The sequence below is a fragment of the Trachurus japonicus genome, chromosome 22, assembly GCF_045865225.1.
Source record: "Trachurus japonicus isolate A0001 chromosome 22, Traja_1.0".
NCBI classification, from domain to species: domain Eukaryota; kingdom Metazoa; phylum Chordata; class Actinopteri; order Carangiformes; family Carangidae; genus Trachurus; species Trachurus japonicus.
The window spans coordinates 11,495,561-11,511,193 of NC_140928.1; the positions used below are offsets into that span (position 1 = coordinate 11,495,561).

The 15,633-nt window shown below is 41.4% G+C and overlaps 2 protein-coding genes across 4 annotated transcripts; one reads left to right on the plus strand and one right to left on the minus strand.

Moving 5' to 3' along the window:
• Positions 1 to 1,993: 1,993 nt before the first annotated feature.
• Positions 1,994 to 10,393, plus strand: acvr1l (activin A receptor, type 1 like). 2 transcript variants are annotated; one of them, XM_085768493.1, is made up of 10 exons: positions 1,994 to 2,142; positions 3,182 to 3,265; positions 4,089 to 4,343; positions 4,488 to 4,705; positions 5,137 to 5,236; positions 6,047 to 6,193; positions 6,759 to 7,034; positions 7,625 to 7,822; positions 7,943 to 8,073; positions 8,855 to 10,393. In XM_085768493.1, the coding sequence occupies exons 2-10, from the start codon at positions 3,193 to 3,195 to the stop codon at positions 8,984 to 8,986; spliced, it is 1,530 nt and encodes a 509-aa protein (XP_085624619.1). In that variant the 5' UTR covers positions 1,994 to 2,142; positions 3,182 to 3,192; the 3' UTR covers positions 8,987 to 10,393. The 2 variants fall into 2 exon arrangements, with proteins under 2 accessions (XP_085624619.1, XP_085624620.1); XM_085768494.1 differs by having other exon boundaries at positions 4,491 to 4,705.
• On the minus strand, positions 10,119 to 15,314 carry d2hgdh (D-2-hydroxyglutarate dehydrogenase). Of its 2 annotated transcripts, none has more exons than XM_085768491.1 (10): positions 15,129 to 15,314; positions 13,780 to 14,169; positions 13,642 to 13,699; positions 13,424 to 13,563; positions 13,134 to 13,327; positions 12,831 to 12,999; positions 12,582 to 12,725; positions 12,290 to 12,432; positions 11,985 to 12,150; positions 10,119 to 11,334 (listed from the first exon to the last, which is right to left on the minus strand). In XM_085768491.1, exons 2-10 carry the CDS (start codon positions 14,123 to 14,125, stop codon positions 11,072 to 11,074), a joined length of 1,623 nt encoding a protein of 540 aa, XP_085624617.1. In that variant the 5' UTR covers positions 14,126 to 14,169; positions 15,129 to 15,314; the 3' UTR covers positions 10,119 to 11,071. The 2 variants fall into 2 exon arrangements, with proteins under 2 accessions (XP_085624617.1, XP_085624618.1); XM_085768492.1 differs by having other exon boundaries at positions 13,780 to 14,152; positions 15,129 to 15,287.
• Positions 15,315 to 15,633: the final 319 nt, after the last annotated feature.

The following is a 15,633-nucleotide window of genomic DNA, read 5'->3' on the forward strand; positions in this document are numbered from 1 at the left end:
ATTACAGGAGGGAAAAAAGTAAAACCAGAGCAGACATGTCAGTTATAGTGAGCATGTTCATTCACACACTACATTAAACTTTCACATTGAGTTGCCTTCGTTTCGGGCTAGGTTGCCTGTTTTTGCTATTGATCACTGGAAACTATATGTGTTTCTTCTGTTGTGAGAATTACTATTCATTCATTCACTGGTTGCTACATACTAAGGATTTCTTTTTCTTTTGGGCTGTTGTTGTACTGGAGAATAAATATTTATATGACATTTAAAAAAAAACTAGATCATAGTAAGAAATTTAAGTTTTTCCCAATGTCATCATAATTAATAATCAGTGGAACAATGACAAAATGGTTGCTGCACCACAACAACTTCTAAACTTCTAATGATAATGATGTTAGTCACTACTAAGTAATTAACCAATCTAATTTATGTTTAATGACACTGTAACATCAAAGGAAACTTGAGTTTATGTGCAATACGTCTTAAAATGTGTTGTAATCAAACATCATTGTCTGTTATTGGACTATGGACTCACATTAAGAGACTATAAATAGTTATTGACTTTTTCTGTTGCTGTGTTTGGATCCTGAGATAATCAATGTCTGTGTTGTTTAATGTCTGTGGAGCTGTTGTACATGTGGCATTAGATTATTAACTTTGTGTTCACAGAGGGAGATAACTGTAAAATAACTATTAGATTTGTCAGAGTTAAAATTACAGGATAGTCCTCCTCCTCCCTCTGAGGCTGTTACATGTGCGTGACTCATACAGTTTGTATTTGGAGGACACGTGCTCACACCAGTCCAGCTCTTTGTCTATATTTAGGCCAGTCTGAGACACATAGAAAGTGATTCTATCATATCTTGTTGCTCATAGTGGTGTCCAAATCCTAGTAATGCAACAATATTGTTAGATAGTATGTCATATGTCAATTACAGAACCTTAAAGAAATAGTAAAATATTAATTTAAGAATTGTCCATATTGTACACATTCTTTAAAGTTTCACATTATGAAACATATGATCTCTAACATTATTGAGTCTGACAACATTTTAAGAATGTGAATATGAGTTTACGTAATTTAGGTATAATATACACTTTTCACAGGTTTCCTCTTCTTGCACATAAACAATAACTGATATGTTTTCATTTGATTCTCAAACTTGATTCAAGCCCAAATTATCCAGACATCAGCTGTGGTGTAACGCAACTATGTAAGTCAGTAGGCTACGTTAACTATAGACCTGACAAGAAAAGAAAGTCATGTAGGCTACTGTAGGCCTACTGTTTGTAGTAAAAATAAGTGGAGCATTTACAGTATTGTTATATTACTTGAACTGCCAAATAAACATTATTAAAGTTATCCCATTGTAAATGTTGAAGGAAATAGAGGGGAGACGAGCTAGAGGGAAACTTAATTTAAAACAGCCAAGTATAAATAGGCTACTACATTAAAAAGCATGTGGCTGGGCTGAAGTTGTGGCATAGCCTGCCAGAGGATCTCAAACAAAGCAAAAACGTAACTTAAAAAAAATTAAAACATAGTAGGCTATGATAGAAAGCTATTTTGGGATTGAACATTTGAGATTTGACTGCAGCTTTAATGCTGATTATTTATTTGGCTTTGTCTGTTGATTATAAGCTCTAAAGGTTTAACTGAAATGAAGAATTAAAGGGTAGGCATTTATAAGCTGAATAGCTTCAGCCTACGGTACACCTTTTCAATCTATGTAACAATTGTGCATTACTGAAGGTTGAATGATTGTTGATTGATGCCTGACTGTAACAATTTGTGCATAAGATCGAATAAACTACTACTACTACTAACATAGTAATAGAAATAGTAATAGTAATTGTAACAGTAATAGAAATAGTAATAGCTAGTAGGAGGCTAGATGGTATTTTTTGCCCACAGCCTGCTGGAGGACTCCTCCGCCCCACAATGCACCTTGATGATAATGTTGTGGTGACGTCAGGTGTGGCTGGAGGGGAGAGCAGCAGCCAGTGGGTGGTGGGCTGGGCTGTGGTCCTGCTTTCTGCTCCCTTCACCGCAAACCACACTAATATAACACTGTTTTAACCCGGTACGGGCGGATACACAGACATCCCCAGAATGAGTTAGAGGCTGCACTACGTATGTGCCAGGTAAGCGGCTCTTTATTTCATCGCTGTCTCTCTCTGTCTGTGTCTCTCCGTCGGCAGCAGCAGCAGCCGCCCGTCGCCCCGGCTGCTGCTGCCTGGCTGCGCTTTGTTGCTGTAACGTTACAGCTAAAGCTTTTAGCTCGCAGGGCTAACAGGCAGCCGTCTGTCTGGCGCCTGTAGCCGGCCAATAAAACAGCCTGTTTAGCCTCAGCAAACAAGCAGGCCTCCGGTCTGCGAGGTGTAGCGAGTGGCCGCTGATAGCTGAGTATTGACAGACTTCACCTCGACAACACCCGAGGGCTGTGACATTGACATAATATGGTGTTAGCATGCTAGCCTAATTTGTGTTATTACCGGTAGGTAGACTTTGTTATTGTCATTGCACAAGTCGCAATCTCAGAGGTGCAGAAAGAATAAATACAACAAGAATATAAATAATAGATTAACAACTAAAAACATGTTTTTATCACACATAACATACATATCGCACATTATTTTTTTTTAAAGCAGCATTCAGAGCAGCAATGGCTCTTGGGTAAAAACTGTTCCTTAGTCTATTTGTTCTTGATTTAGGAGCCCTGTATCTCCTGCCTGATGCTCTAACAGAGGGTGACCAGGATGAGATGAGTCCCCCATAGTGTGACAGTAAGAGCTGGTCTGAAAGAGGAACAGCTACAGTGGAAGAGCAGATGTTGCATCTGAAGCTACTACTTATTCCACAACTTCACAACTAACATGATCACGTTACGTTAAAGTAAAGAAATGTAGGTGCTTATAGAAAAAAGACTGTAGTGCAGATTGTCTTTCAAAATGTCTGCAGCTTATTCGATAATCATTAACGTGTATCAAATGAACCTCTGACAAAGACAAACAGATGACTCTCGGGGTTCAGCTGTTCATAAGTTGTGGCTTCCTTCTGTCTGAAGCCTTGGCAGAGATCATCAGAAAACATAGAGGGGCTAAATGTAATTATCCTCTTTGCAAGAGTGTACTCATTTGAACTCTCACTGGCTCCTCTTCCCTCCTTCCCTCCCTCTGTCAGCGCACTGAAACATGGGTCGTTGCAGTGTCTTCGTCCTTCTGCTGCTCTTGCTGCAGGCCCTGCAGACATCAGCTGAGGGCTCAGGTACTGTGTACTTCTGTTGTCTTTTCCACCCCATCATTTTGAATGTTCGCAGACTGTAATGCATCTTATCAGTTGTCGGTGCTTCCTGTGCACCAAGAATGCCCGTGAGCAACAGAGGCACATGACTGGCAGCTGTTGATTTTGGGATAATTGTTTAAAAGAGTGGCACTATGGAGTAATTTTGTGCCAGCGCTTTAAATTTGCACTGAGGTTTAAGGTGTACTCAGGTGATCTAATATTTGTCATTGGCTCCAAACCTGTTTGGCTTGTGTCTCCTTATATATTTATTATCTCCTGGCTTAGAAAACTGTTTAGAGGCCTTAAATTAAAAGGTGAAAAACACCTAATGTGGTGTGGTAAAAATGCTAGTTTGACTTGGCTGTCCACAGTCACTTGGGGCTCCTTCCACAAATTAAATTCTTGATGCATTTACTAATTAAAAGCTGTTATAGGACAGATATACAGTGAGGTAGCTACAGGCATAATCCGTTATGATGGATTGTTTTTGGCCACTTTATGCCACTAAAATAGTGCCTGTATATTGTCAGACATAACATAATTTCCAAAAACACAATGCCATAAGTAGTTGAAGAAATAAAAAACCTACATAGTTATACTTATCTGTAAAGCTCCATCCTCTTTTAAATGGTATGCTCCTTTGGCACCAGTCTAATGTCACATAGTGCACAGTTTGTGTGTGAGTGAGGCAGAAGTCTTTCACTTGGCTGACTACCCAATGTAAATCCAATGCGTATGTGTTTTACTGTTTTTATGTTCTGAGAAAAACAGAGTGTATGTTGAACTCGTATCATCTCCTCCACAGATGGACAGCTGGTGTGTCTGTGCGATAGCCCGACGTGCCCCCAGGTCGCTCGCTGCCAGGGAACCCGGTGTTTCTCCTCCGTTCAAGTGAGGAGCAGCGGGGTGGTGTTTGAGCACGGCTGCTTGAATGGGCAACAGAAAATCCTTTTACACTGCTCCACAGCTCCATCCTTCCACCAGGCCATCTTCTGCTGCTCCGAGCACATGTGCAATGGCAACACCACCAGGAGCTCCCTCATGTCTCTGCTTCCATCAGGTAGGTGGACATGACGTGTGGATTTGATCTAAGAAGGTTATTGTTAAATAGAATATGCCGGTGTTGTAGAGAGTTATCAGTATCTGTTTTTCCCCTTTGCTCTCCACACACGTACGACTACTCCCTCTCTTCCCAATCCCACAGAAGCTGAGCCGGCAGGTGAGCCGGTTCGGTATCGTGTCGAGACCTTAGCTCTCTTTGTGCTCGGCCCGGTGGTGGTTCTGGCTCTGCTGTCTGTAGTGTCAGTGCTGGCCTGCAGGAGGCTCCACCATGGCCGTCTGCAGAGGCTGCAGGAATTTGACACCGAGCAGGGAGCCATAGACGGCCTCATCTCCTCCAATGTGGGAGACAGCACTTTAGCGGTAAGAGTAAAGAGCGGCTCTTGTTGAAACCATGAAAAAGAGTGAAGGAGAGAGAGTCAATTTCACATGTCTTGTTCACTAACTGCCTTAACAATATATACATGTTTCTATAAGATGCAAATCAAACTATATTATATAAATTCATTGTAGCATTTGGCCTGAATGCAGTTATTTATGGCTTATTATGCTTTAAATGACACATGTTTTAACGATTCGCCATTTTCTAATCAGAAAGTTAACAATCCTTTCATTGTGTTATATTCTCCAGTGATGAAAGCAATCACATTTTCCACTCTATTTGCAAGATGGAAATCACCATTAAAAAACACTTATCAGGTCCCAAATAACAATGTAAATAGTAATGACCTGTGTAACTGCTCTATCAAATGATTCTGACATACAGCTGAACTAAAATCTGTCTCCGTCTCCAGGACCTGTTGGCCCACTCATGTACGTCAGGCAGCGGTTCAGGTCTTCCCTTCCTTGTCCAGAGAACTGTGGCCAGGCAGATCAGTCTAGTGGAGTGTGTAGGTGGGTAAAAAAAAAAAGGATTCAAGTTTTTCTGATTGAGAAATTGATTGGTTTATTCATACGACACACTCACTAAACTAAATTACAGACAAATAAATGCAACAATAGCCTTTGGCACAAAAAAGCCCGGCTGCACAAAAGGCAAATTGTTTTTGATAGATTCCAAGTAATGAGGATAAAGGAACGGCGCAGCAATGAGCACACTGTCAGTGTTGTGTCATCCACATATGCAGACTGCAGTTCGTCATGCTCAGTTTCACATTGCTGATCACATCAGTACTTTTGAATGAGTCTACATATCTATTCTAGGTTGTAACCCGTATTAAGATACAAATCTGACAGCAGTGTCAAACTGATGACTACAGTGCAACAATAATAGGAGGTCGCATCATCTTTGAAAGATGTGTAGCAATTGTAAAACCACAGGTCATGTGTTGATCATGTTTAAATAAAAAACTACAACACAAGTTGCTGCATTGACATTGACTCATTGTCATGGGAACTCTGACAAATTTCAGTTTCAGTGACCAAATAAAAGTATGTAGGTCAGATGCCTTTGGATCCTGTTTTGTGCCACAGTGATGTAGTACAGCTTGTACCCGTTTTGAATTGGAAAAATGTGGTTTCGTGCTTTGCTTTGTGCTGCTGGTGAGAAATCTGACAATCAAGAGCTACATCAGCTATGAAATGAATGTAGAAAAGATACAGTGAAAATATCACAAAAGCCTATTTTAAATGCAAACTGTAAACTCTCCTCTCTGGCTTCCTTTGTGCATCTCTCATTTCTCCTCATTCATCCCTCCTTTCCAGGCAAAGGGAGGTATGGAGAGGTGTGGCGGGGTCAGTGGCAGGGGGAGAACGTGGCCGTGAAAATCTTCTCGTCAAGAGATGAAAAGTCCTGGTTCAGAGAGACGGAGATCTACAACACAGTGCTGCTCAGACATGAAAACATACTGGGTGAGTCTGTGACACACATCTATGACTCTTTACCGACTGGAACAGCAAAATGGGAGGAAGGTCGACAGAGAAAAAAGAAGAAAAAATGATTTTCCTCATTCTCAGACACTTTGTCTTTTGCCATTTTTCCCCACTGGATTTATTCTTGTCAGAGATGACGTTTTTTTGCACTGTTTCTAAGAATACAGTGGAGCTTCGGGGGAAAACAGCTGCAATGATTTGGTTATTTGAGCTTCATTAGACTTGTGTTATGCTTGAGTTACTCGTAATAAATATCTCTGTGCAAGCCAGAGTCTGTCAGACGTGTTTTCCTCTTTGCTTATCTTTTTAAACCTCAGCTTCCAAAGCTTCACGACATGGCAACATTCATATTCTTGTCATTTCCCCACCTTCATGTTTGAAGGCACTGATGCATACAGTGCATTTTAAAAAATAGCAACACATGTGCAACAATTCAACAAAATCATTTAATTATATTAACTACTACCCAAGCAAAAGACACTTGACTGACACTGGTATAAATTACACATGGTTTGATGAGCGTTTCTGCTGTCTCTGCTCTCAGGCTTCATGGCGTCTGACATGACTTCCCGAAACTCCAGCACCCAGCTGTGGCTCATCACCCATTACCATGAGAATGGCTCGCTTTATGACTACTTGCAGCGAGTTGCTGTGGAAACGTCAGAGGGGCTGGCGATGGCAGCGTCGATAGCGTGCGGCCTGGTGCACCTGCACACAGAGATCTTCGGCACAGAGGGAAAACCGGCCATCGCACACCGGGATCTGAAGAGCAAAAACATCCTGGTCACAAAGGAGCTGCGCTGCTGCATCGCAGACCTGGGTCAGTCAAGTTTCTGCTCTTTTCTGCTTTTATTAGTTTTTCAGAGAATTATGTCCTTAGAATAAAATTTTATCATGGCCTTCAATCAAACCTCAGTTAATGTGGCACCGTAGCTCCCCTCTCAAACCACTACCACCACTAATTAATCAACAGTAACATAAAAATAACACCGTCAAGAAAAATTTGTTACATTTGTCCTTTTTTATTTTACATTTTAGATTTAGAGAATATTAATTAAATATGTTTCTAAAGGATTGTTTTTTTTTTCTTTTTTCAAAATAAAGAAAAATAAAATAAATTGTGTCTTTGCAGCCTGCCGATTTTTCAAACAGCGTGTCTCGCCAAAATGCATCTTGTGTATTCGTAACACTACCCCAAAGCATATATTTAATGCTTGGAAACCTACATTGTCTATATGGGATTGCAGTGTTCTTCTCCTCTTTGATCTGTCAACCCTCTTTTACCTGCTATGTATTCATTTTTTTTTTTTTTATGTATTCATGTGGGTATGAGCCACAGCTTCTGTCTATTTCAGGACAGATTTTTTGGAGGTCCTCCTACAGTACTGCATATTTCTTTGCATGTTACAGGGCTGGCTGTGACCCACTTCCAGGCTGACAACCTGCTGGATGTGGGCAACAATCCAAAGGTTGGCACCAAGCGCTACATGGCACCTGAAGTGCTGGACGAGACCATTCAGACAGACTGCTTTGATGCCTACAAGAGAGTGGACATCTGGGCCTTTGGACTGGTGCTGTGGGAGATAGCGAGACGCACATACAGCAACGGTGAGCGCACCTCGGCCCGTCCAAGTGTCAGCGTGACTGTTGTATTTTTGGAATCAGCTTCACGCCCTTAGGTTAGGTTGTGTTTGCTTTAATTTCTGTCATCTCAATTTTCCTTTCCAGGTATTGTTGAGGAGTACAAACCTCCGTTCTATGATCAGGTGCCAAACGACCCGAGCTTTGAGGACATGAGGAAGGTGGTGTGTGTGGAGCAGCAGAGGCCTTTCATTCCCAATCGCTGGTTCTCTGATCCTGTGAGTAAAAATGATCACTCCTGCTGTTCCTCTGTGATGTCAAAAATGTAGGTCAGCTGAACTTAAAGAAAACACTTGTGGTTCAAAAATATATCTCTGTGGCTTTCTGTGTCTGTTGACTAACCGAAGTTACATAAAAGAAAATTAGTGGTAGGATGTTTTGGGTGTGTGGGCACCTGTGTGACTCAGTGTTTATGGACTGACTGTCCTTTATGCAAACTGGGGGTAGTGGCCTTCCAGATAAACTGAGGGGTCACATGACGATTAAATGGACAGCTGAGAATCAAATACATACTACCTCTGACTTCTTCCCCACACAGTTTTAATATTTCAGTATTCAAAATGATCTGAATAAAAGTTGATGGGGAAATGGAGGAAGATTATTTCAGTTGACGTCTTCCAGACTAGCATCACATTTTAGAGTTTGGACAAAACGAGACATTGATTATGTCACCTTTTGCTTTGGGATATTATGATGGGAAATTACCAGTAGTTGAAAGTTGAAAGCATGAAAGTAAAAACATTACAAGTTAAAAAGGAAACCTCTGTCATTTGTATGTTTATGAGCTTGTTATGATGTCAGCTCCATGGATATTTACAGCTGCGACTGTAAAATGATAAAGGAGGGATGGGATGGGGATCGATGTGAGTCTCTGTTAACACCCAGAACTTTCAGAAATCTAAAAGCTCCTGCACTCACATCGATCGCAGACTCTCCTCTCACTGTGGGAGTATCACTGCCCGACTCTCTTTTTATGTCTTTGTCCTCTCCTTTTTTTAGACTCTCTCTGCCCTGGTCAAACTGATGAAGGAGTGCTGGTACCAGAACCCCTCAGCCAGGCTGACAGCGCTGCGCATTAAGAAGACCCTGGACAAGATTCACAGCTCTCTGGAGAAGGGTAAGGAGTCGTGAGAGGGAGAGGAGCTTCAGAGGCAGCTGCCTGATGTCAGGGATCGACTTATGAGAAGCGCCACAAGTTAAAACGACAATGGACGATACGAAGGTCGGGGGGGACGGACCGAGGACCAGAGAAAAAGAGTTTCATCAAGTGTCATCAAGCCGCATCCTTCTCTTGCTCTCTCACTCGCTCTTCCTTTCTCTGTGGTTGCCTTCCCCCTGACATCCCTCTCTCTCTCCGACTCAAAGCCCATGTGGACGTTGGGACTTGTCCTGTCTGAAAAAGCCAGCCTTTGCTACGGGACACAAACCTGTTGCCAATGTGTTCGCACTGACCTGGACTGTGGACTGTTACCGAGTGTGAGGAAACATGGACGACATATTGTAGTACCCCCAACGCTTTAACGCCCATTTATGACTGCTCTGGGTTCAGCTTTCTCACACACACACACAACATATTACCACATAAAACACCACATACTCCTACTACAGTCTCTTAAAATTCAATTTCTGATCCCCAGCCACTGGTTTTGGCACGCGGTCATGAAATTTAGCTCAGAGACAATCAGAAGTATTATCAGTCATTAAGCTTTATCAGAACATGCTACAAACACACAGCCACTACAACACAAACACATACTTACACTTACAAGAGGAAAAGAGCCAATAGAAACAAATTTGTTTTTAAACTTTTTAAATATAGTATGATATTTATATATTAAATCTCCAATGCTACTACACTACTGAGGATATGTAAGACTAATATACGATGGCGTGTGAAACGGACTGTATACATATATAGGCACTGACTCTGCTGGACTTTCTTGTCATTGTTGAAGCTAGTAGGAAATGATTTGTTGAGGAAATAGTGGGAAACGTAGGAAGTTATTCCAGCTGAGCTTGTGTCATTGTTTTGAAAAGGCAGGATGAAACACTACAGATATTACACGTTTATCCTGGGGGTTTCCTGGAGTAGACACACATTATGTACCTGCCAATAGGAATTGTAGTCTGTATCTTATAATAAGAATTTGAAATGAATTGATCCTCTCTGTCTGCCAACTTCATAAACTCACTGTGGCTCATCTAAAGTCTTCTGTGCGAGCAGAGAGGAATCAAGGAAGATCTGTTTTTTTTTTTTTAAAGATACCGGAGATGAAGTCTTTTTCCATAGCGAGCTGGGCCTCCATTTACTCCTCTCGCCTCTCATCATGCCACCCTGTACGAGCTGCCTGAGCATTGAGAATACAAATTCAAATACAAACTCATTTGGAAAACGGTTTAATTTAAGATTCATTTGGAAACGTATACAGTTGCCTAGGTGTGCGATTACAAAAGAATATGTTCACAAAATGCTGGGTTTGTTTTGGAAGAAAAAAATGTTGCTTTGTCTTTTTTATATGTAATAAAACATTTACTGCATTCTTGCTTAACTATTACCTGGACTGTGTTATAATTTTACAAAACATGACTGTCTGCCAGTAAGAGAGGATTGGGAACCTGTTCTTAAAAGGTTTGGCACAGGCTTCAGTTAGAGAAGAGAACATGTTGACTGTGACAAACAGAGCTAGGGTACAGACTGTAACTTCAAGTAATTACACATACAAGACTATTTATTATATCCAAAAAAATCACTATTATTTACCCTCTAGCAGCCGGACTAATATCTAGAGTGGTCCATCATGATCATTCATTTGCTTCCTCTCTACAGTACTGAACAATATGTTCTGTGCTTCTCATCTACAACCTTAATTTAGCATCTAAAGGCAGAGGTAGTTAATTGTGTTGACTAACTTGTTCTTGTTGGCTATTTTGAGTGTGCTATAAAGTCAACACTTAGTTGATGTGGACGTTATTCTGAGAGAAATTCTTTGCACACATGAAAATGAAACTACTTTTCAAAGTTCTGTGGACATACAAAACACACAGGCGTCACTTGGTGTGAAATGCCACTAGTGCGAATTCTTCCACTCTGCGCTAAGTGGTGTGACAGGAAAGAGCGTGAGCTGGCATAAGAAACCACGAGGAAGTCAGGCAGTAGTTAGAGCTTCTGCATAAACATGCATTAGCACCTACCCCACAGCAGTGACACAGCCGGGGTCATTTCAGGTTGTCTGGTAAAGTCTTGTATGGGTTGAGAATGCCTTTGGGGTCCAGCATGGCCTTGATGTTACCCATCAGAGCCACAGCCTGGCTGGGTTTACTGTAGTAGATGTAGTTCCTTTTCTTCAGGCCCAGCCCGTGCTCGGCGCTGATGCTGCCCTGACAGCCGGCCGTCCACTCGTAGACGAACGGCTCGATGGCAGCGAGGAGAGACGGGTCTTTGGCAGGGGAGGTAATGTTGAGGTGGAGGTTACCATCACCTGCAGGAGGAGTTCATGAAGGAGAGTATCAGTGGGTTTGCATGAATATATATATTATATACAGCACTGGAAAAAATAAAGAGACCACTCCAAAATGTTCTTAATAAATCAGCTTCTCTACATGTATGGCAGCCATCGATTCCAGTGTCTATTGAACTCCAACACTTAGCTGATCACCTGAACCAAATCATATTTAATGAGGAAGAAAGATTATAAATGAATTTAAAAAACACTGCTGTGATTAAAAATTGGGATTATTCCACCAATGTTGATTTCTAAACTCTTCCTAAGTTTAAAAAGTAGTGTTGTGTTGTCTTAAAATGAATATGAACTTCTTTGCATTATACAAACAGCAGAATTTTTTTGTTACTTTGACCTGTTGCCATGTTCTGCAAATAAATGCTCTAAATGACAATATTTTTATTTCCAATTTGGGAGAAATTTTGTCAGTAGGTTATAGTAGGAAACAAAACTGTTCATTTTACTCAAACACATACCTATGAATAGTAAAACCAGAGGAACTGATCATTTTGAAGTGGTCTCTTAATTTTTTCCAGAGCTGTATATATATATCCAGACCTATGTATATACTGTATATATATTTCACATTTCACTGAGGTTTTAAAACTCTTTCTAAATTCTGATCTTACCTACGTGTCCGTATCCCACCACGCTCTTGGCTCGGTCCCCCAGGTGCTTCCTCATGTCCGTCACCAGCTGGTAGATCCGCTCCACTGGGAGAGAGATGTCATACTTGTAGGTGAAGCCTTCGTGAGTCAGAGCCTCCGTGACGCGTTCACGCATCGACCACAGAGTCTGGACAGTTGGAAAATGAAAAGGTCACAAGATCATCATCATCATCACCACCACCAGCTACAACACATCATGATGCTGGAGTTACCACGGAGACAGTTCAGTGTTAGTTGGCAGGAGAGACACTGTGATGTCGCGTCACCTTTATCTTTGACTCCTCGGTCGCCACGGTTCCATCAGTGACCATTGATGATGTCATCGCCTCCTCCAGAAAGTTGTGGAGTTTCTCTCCATCATGTGTTGCGTCAGATCCAGATGTTTCTATGACGACATAGAATGGGCATTCTGCAGGATGGCGAGAAGGTGGTTAGCATGTGTGTAAACATGTATTAGTAACACAAATTAAACTATCCCTTTAACAAAATCTTGACCAATAATTGACACTTCATTAACAACTATTGACAAATGTTGCGTGTATGTGTGTGTGTGTGTACCTGAAATGGGATTGGGTAGTTTGAGGTGTGTGTTCAACAGCCTCATACATTCACTGTCCAGAAATTCAAAGGCAGACAGGATTTCTCCCAGCATGCCTCTGCAGAGTTGAAATGTCTGCAGTAGTTGCTCAAAGGTCTCACAGCCTAATAACAAAAACACAGGTGACTGAGTGAATGATCCACTCATTGGTACAATTTAATCTGTAAAAGAAAAAAAAAACAATCTGGGAGGCTAGGAGAAAATCCTACCCAGGAAAACCACGTTGACAGATTTAGGTTTCCGTGGACAAAGGACAGACACTGCGGTAATGACGCCCAGTGTCCCCTCTGACCCTATGAAAAGCTGTTTGAGGTCATATCCAGTATTGTCTTTCCGCAGCGTGGCTAAGCAGTCCAGCACTCGCCCGTCTGCCAACACCTGTACATGTCACACAAACACATTTACATTTAATCAATGATTTTACATTTAATCTAAATAAAATCCCAACATCTCTCTCTGTAAACTTTGTGTTAAAGATCATAAAAGGCCCCTCAGGTACTGACTCCACTCACCACTTCCAGACCCAGCACAGTCCCATGCAAGGAGCCGTACCGCAGCAGCCGCAGCCCACCTGCATTCGTTGCCACATTGCCCCCAATGTGGCAACTGCCTTTTGCCCCGAGATCCAGTGGCATGATGTAGTCTTTTTCCTCCAGGTAGAGAGACAAGTTCTCCAGAACACATCCTGCCTGGCAGGTCAGAATACCTGAACAAGAAAGAGAGAGGATCTCTTGTATTTTGTTTGTAGTTTCAATTTGCAAACAGCTACTTTTGGATTAAATATAAGAATTTTTGCACTTACCAGAGATGCTATCAAAGGTAAGGATTTTGTTCATAAGAGCAGTAGAGAGTATGATCTCATCATAGACGGGGACGCTGCCCCCAACCAGCCCAGTGTTGCCACCTTGTGGGTTCACTGCCAGGTTACGACTGTTACAGTAGCTACAGGAGGGGGAAACAAAATACTTAGAACACAAGATTTATGTTTCTTTCTAGTCTTCTTCCAGTGTTCGTCTTTACCTCAGAATCTGAGAAACTTCCTCTGTTGTCTGAGGTCTCAACAACACTTCACTGGAACCTGCAGAAAAAATGAAATATGCATTATATCGATTCTTTAGTTTGATGCAAGAGTCAGCTGAACTCAGATCTACCTGTTACCTCTCACTGTTTTGAGCCAGTCCACGTTATTCGATTCCAGCAGGTCTGGGTCGGTGATGGTCCTGCCTGGTAGGATCTTCCTGAAGAAGGCCAAATCTTCCTGAGTTACTCTGGAGAAAGGCAGTCTCTCTGGGGCTGCAGCCGGAGATGGACCGGCTCCAGCTGCCCCAGCACAGAGCTTTTGAGTGGTGACTACAAACCGCCGTGAGCTGCAGCAGGTGAGAAATGGAGTGTGTAGGTCTACAGGAGAGAGTCTGGTTGTGGCTGCAGATGAGAGGGGGCCATTATGGCTGAGGTGTCTCAGAACCGTCCATAGCTTTGGTGTTCTTTGAAAAATCCCAGCCATGACTGGAGAGATCACACAGAGAGGCAGCTAAAAAAAAAAACAGGCTGCAGAGAAGAAGTGGGATCAAACAGACAGAAGCTGGTTAACAAGTCCATGCAAGAGATATTCAGATTCTTCTAACTATCATGTCTACTACTCATCTTTTAAATTATGTTTTAGGCCTTTTTGCACTTGTATTGTATTGTATTCAAATTATGTACTGTAGCACTGCATTTTTGCTGTGCCCTTTGCACTAGTAGAGTATATTTTTTATTGTTTTAGACATTGTAGGTAGGATATATGTTATCATTTCCTCTTAAAATGTTATTTATTTCCTTTGCACACTTCCTTTTGGAGCAACCTGGCACAAGCATTTCCTTCAGAATGAATGAAGTTCTCTCTCTCTCTCCCTCTGTCTGTATTAAGCAAGCAGCTCCTCCAACAAAGTATTGTCCTAATGTAACAGAGAATATGTATTCATTAGCTGTGCAAATACTGAAATGTCCTGGTAGCTTGGGCCAGACAATATTTGATCTTTGTTTTTGGTCCAGTTAGAGCAGCCACATTTCATTCATTGACACTTTAAGATAGAAGAGCATTCATCATAAAACAGAGAAAATACAAACTTTGTGTGCTATCCCTCCTTGACACATCCACTGAGCCTTTTTGTGACAATAGGAAAAGAAAGAAAAAGCAGAGACACACTCTGCAACCTAGTTAATAACAACACCTTAATGTTGAACTGTGTCTTTCTTTGCATTAGAAACAAGAATCTCGTTTCACTCAATAACATGACATACAACAAATGTTTTCTTGTCCTTCTGCATTATCGTTTGATATCTCAGAAAAAAACACGTTTGTAAGTTGCTTATTAACAAGTTGACATTGTTCATGGAAGAAGAGTTAAAGCTAAGTCGCTGTCATCATCACTATGAACTCTTTGCACCTAATGAAGCTGAATTCACAGTTAGCTTAGCTCACCCTTGGACTAGGAGTTAGCCGGGAAATATCCGTCGTTACTCACCACAAACGTTCACTTAACGACCCGCATCTCACTTCTCTTGTGTCTTTATTCGTGTCATATCTTCGTGTAAAAAACTGTCACAAAGTTCAAGGCCAGTGAAGTTACTCGGAGATGTCACATTCAGCGTTGTTTACAACTAGCACGACGACCGGAAATAGCTGCTGTGGTTTGACGCTGGAGGAAAGGACCAATCAGATTGCTTCTCTCTTTCAGATTAAGCCAATCGGCGTGAACTTGTGTCAGCGAACAGCCAATCACGACTGTTGTAAGTAAAGCATGACCTATGTGAAAACTAGTTAGTTCTGTGTTTTTAAGTTAATAAACTATGATTTGAGTTTACAAGTGAACAGATTTTTGTTTCTTTTTAACTGTGTTTACAAATAAAATGATACTGTATGATTAAATACATACTGGTGCTACCACAAGAGCACATACACATCTGCTGTTTGACTGGGAGAAAATATTTCTTTATCAATTTAATACCACTTTTCAGACAACACTCTGA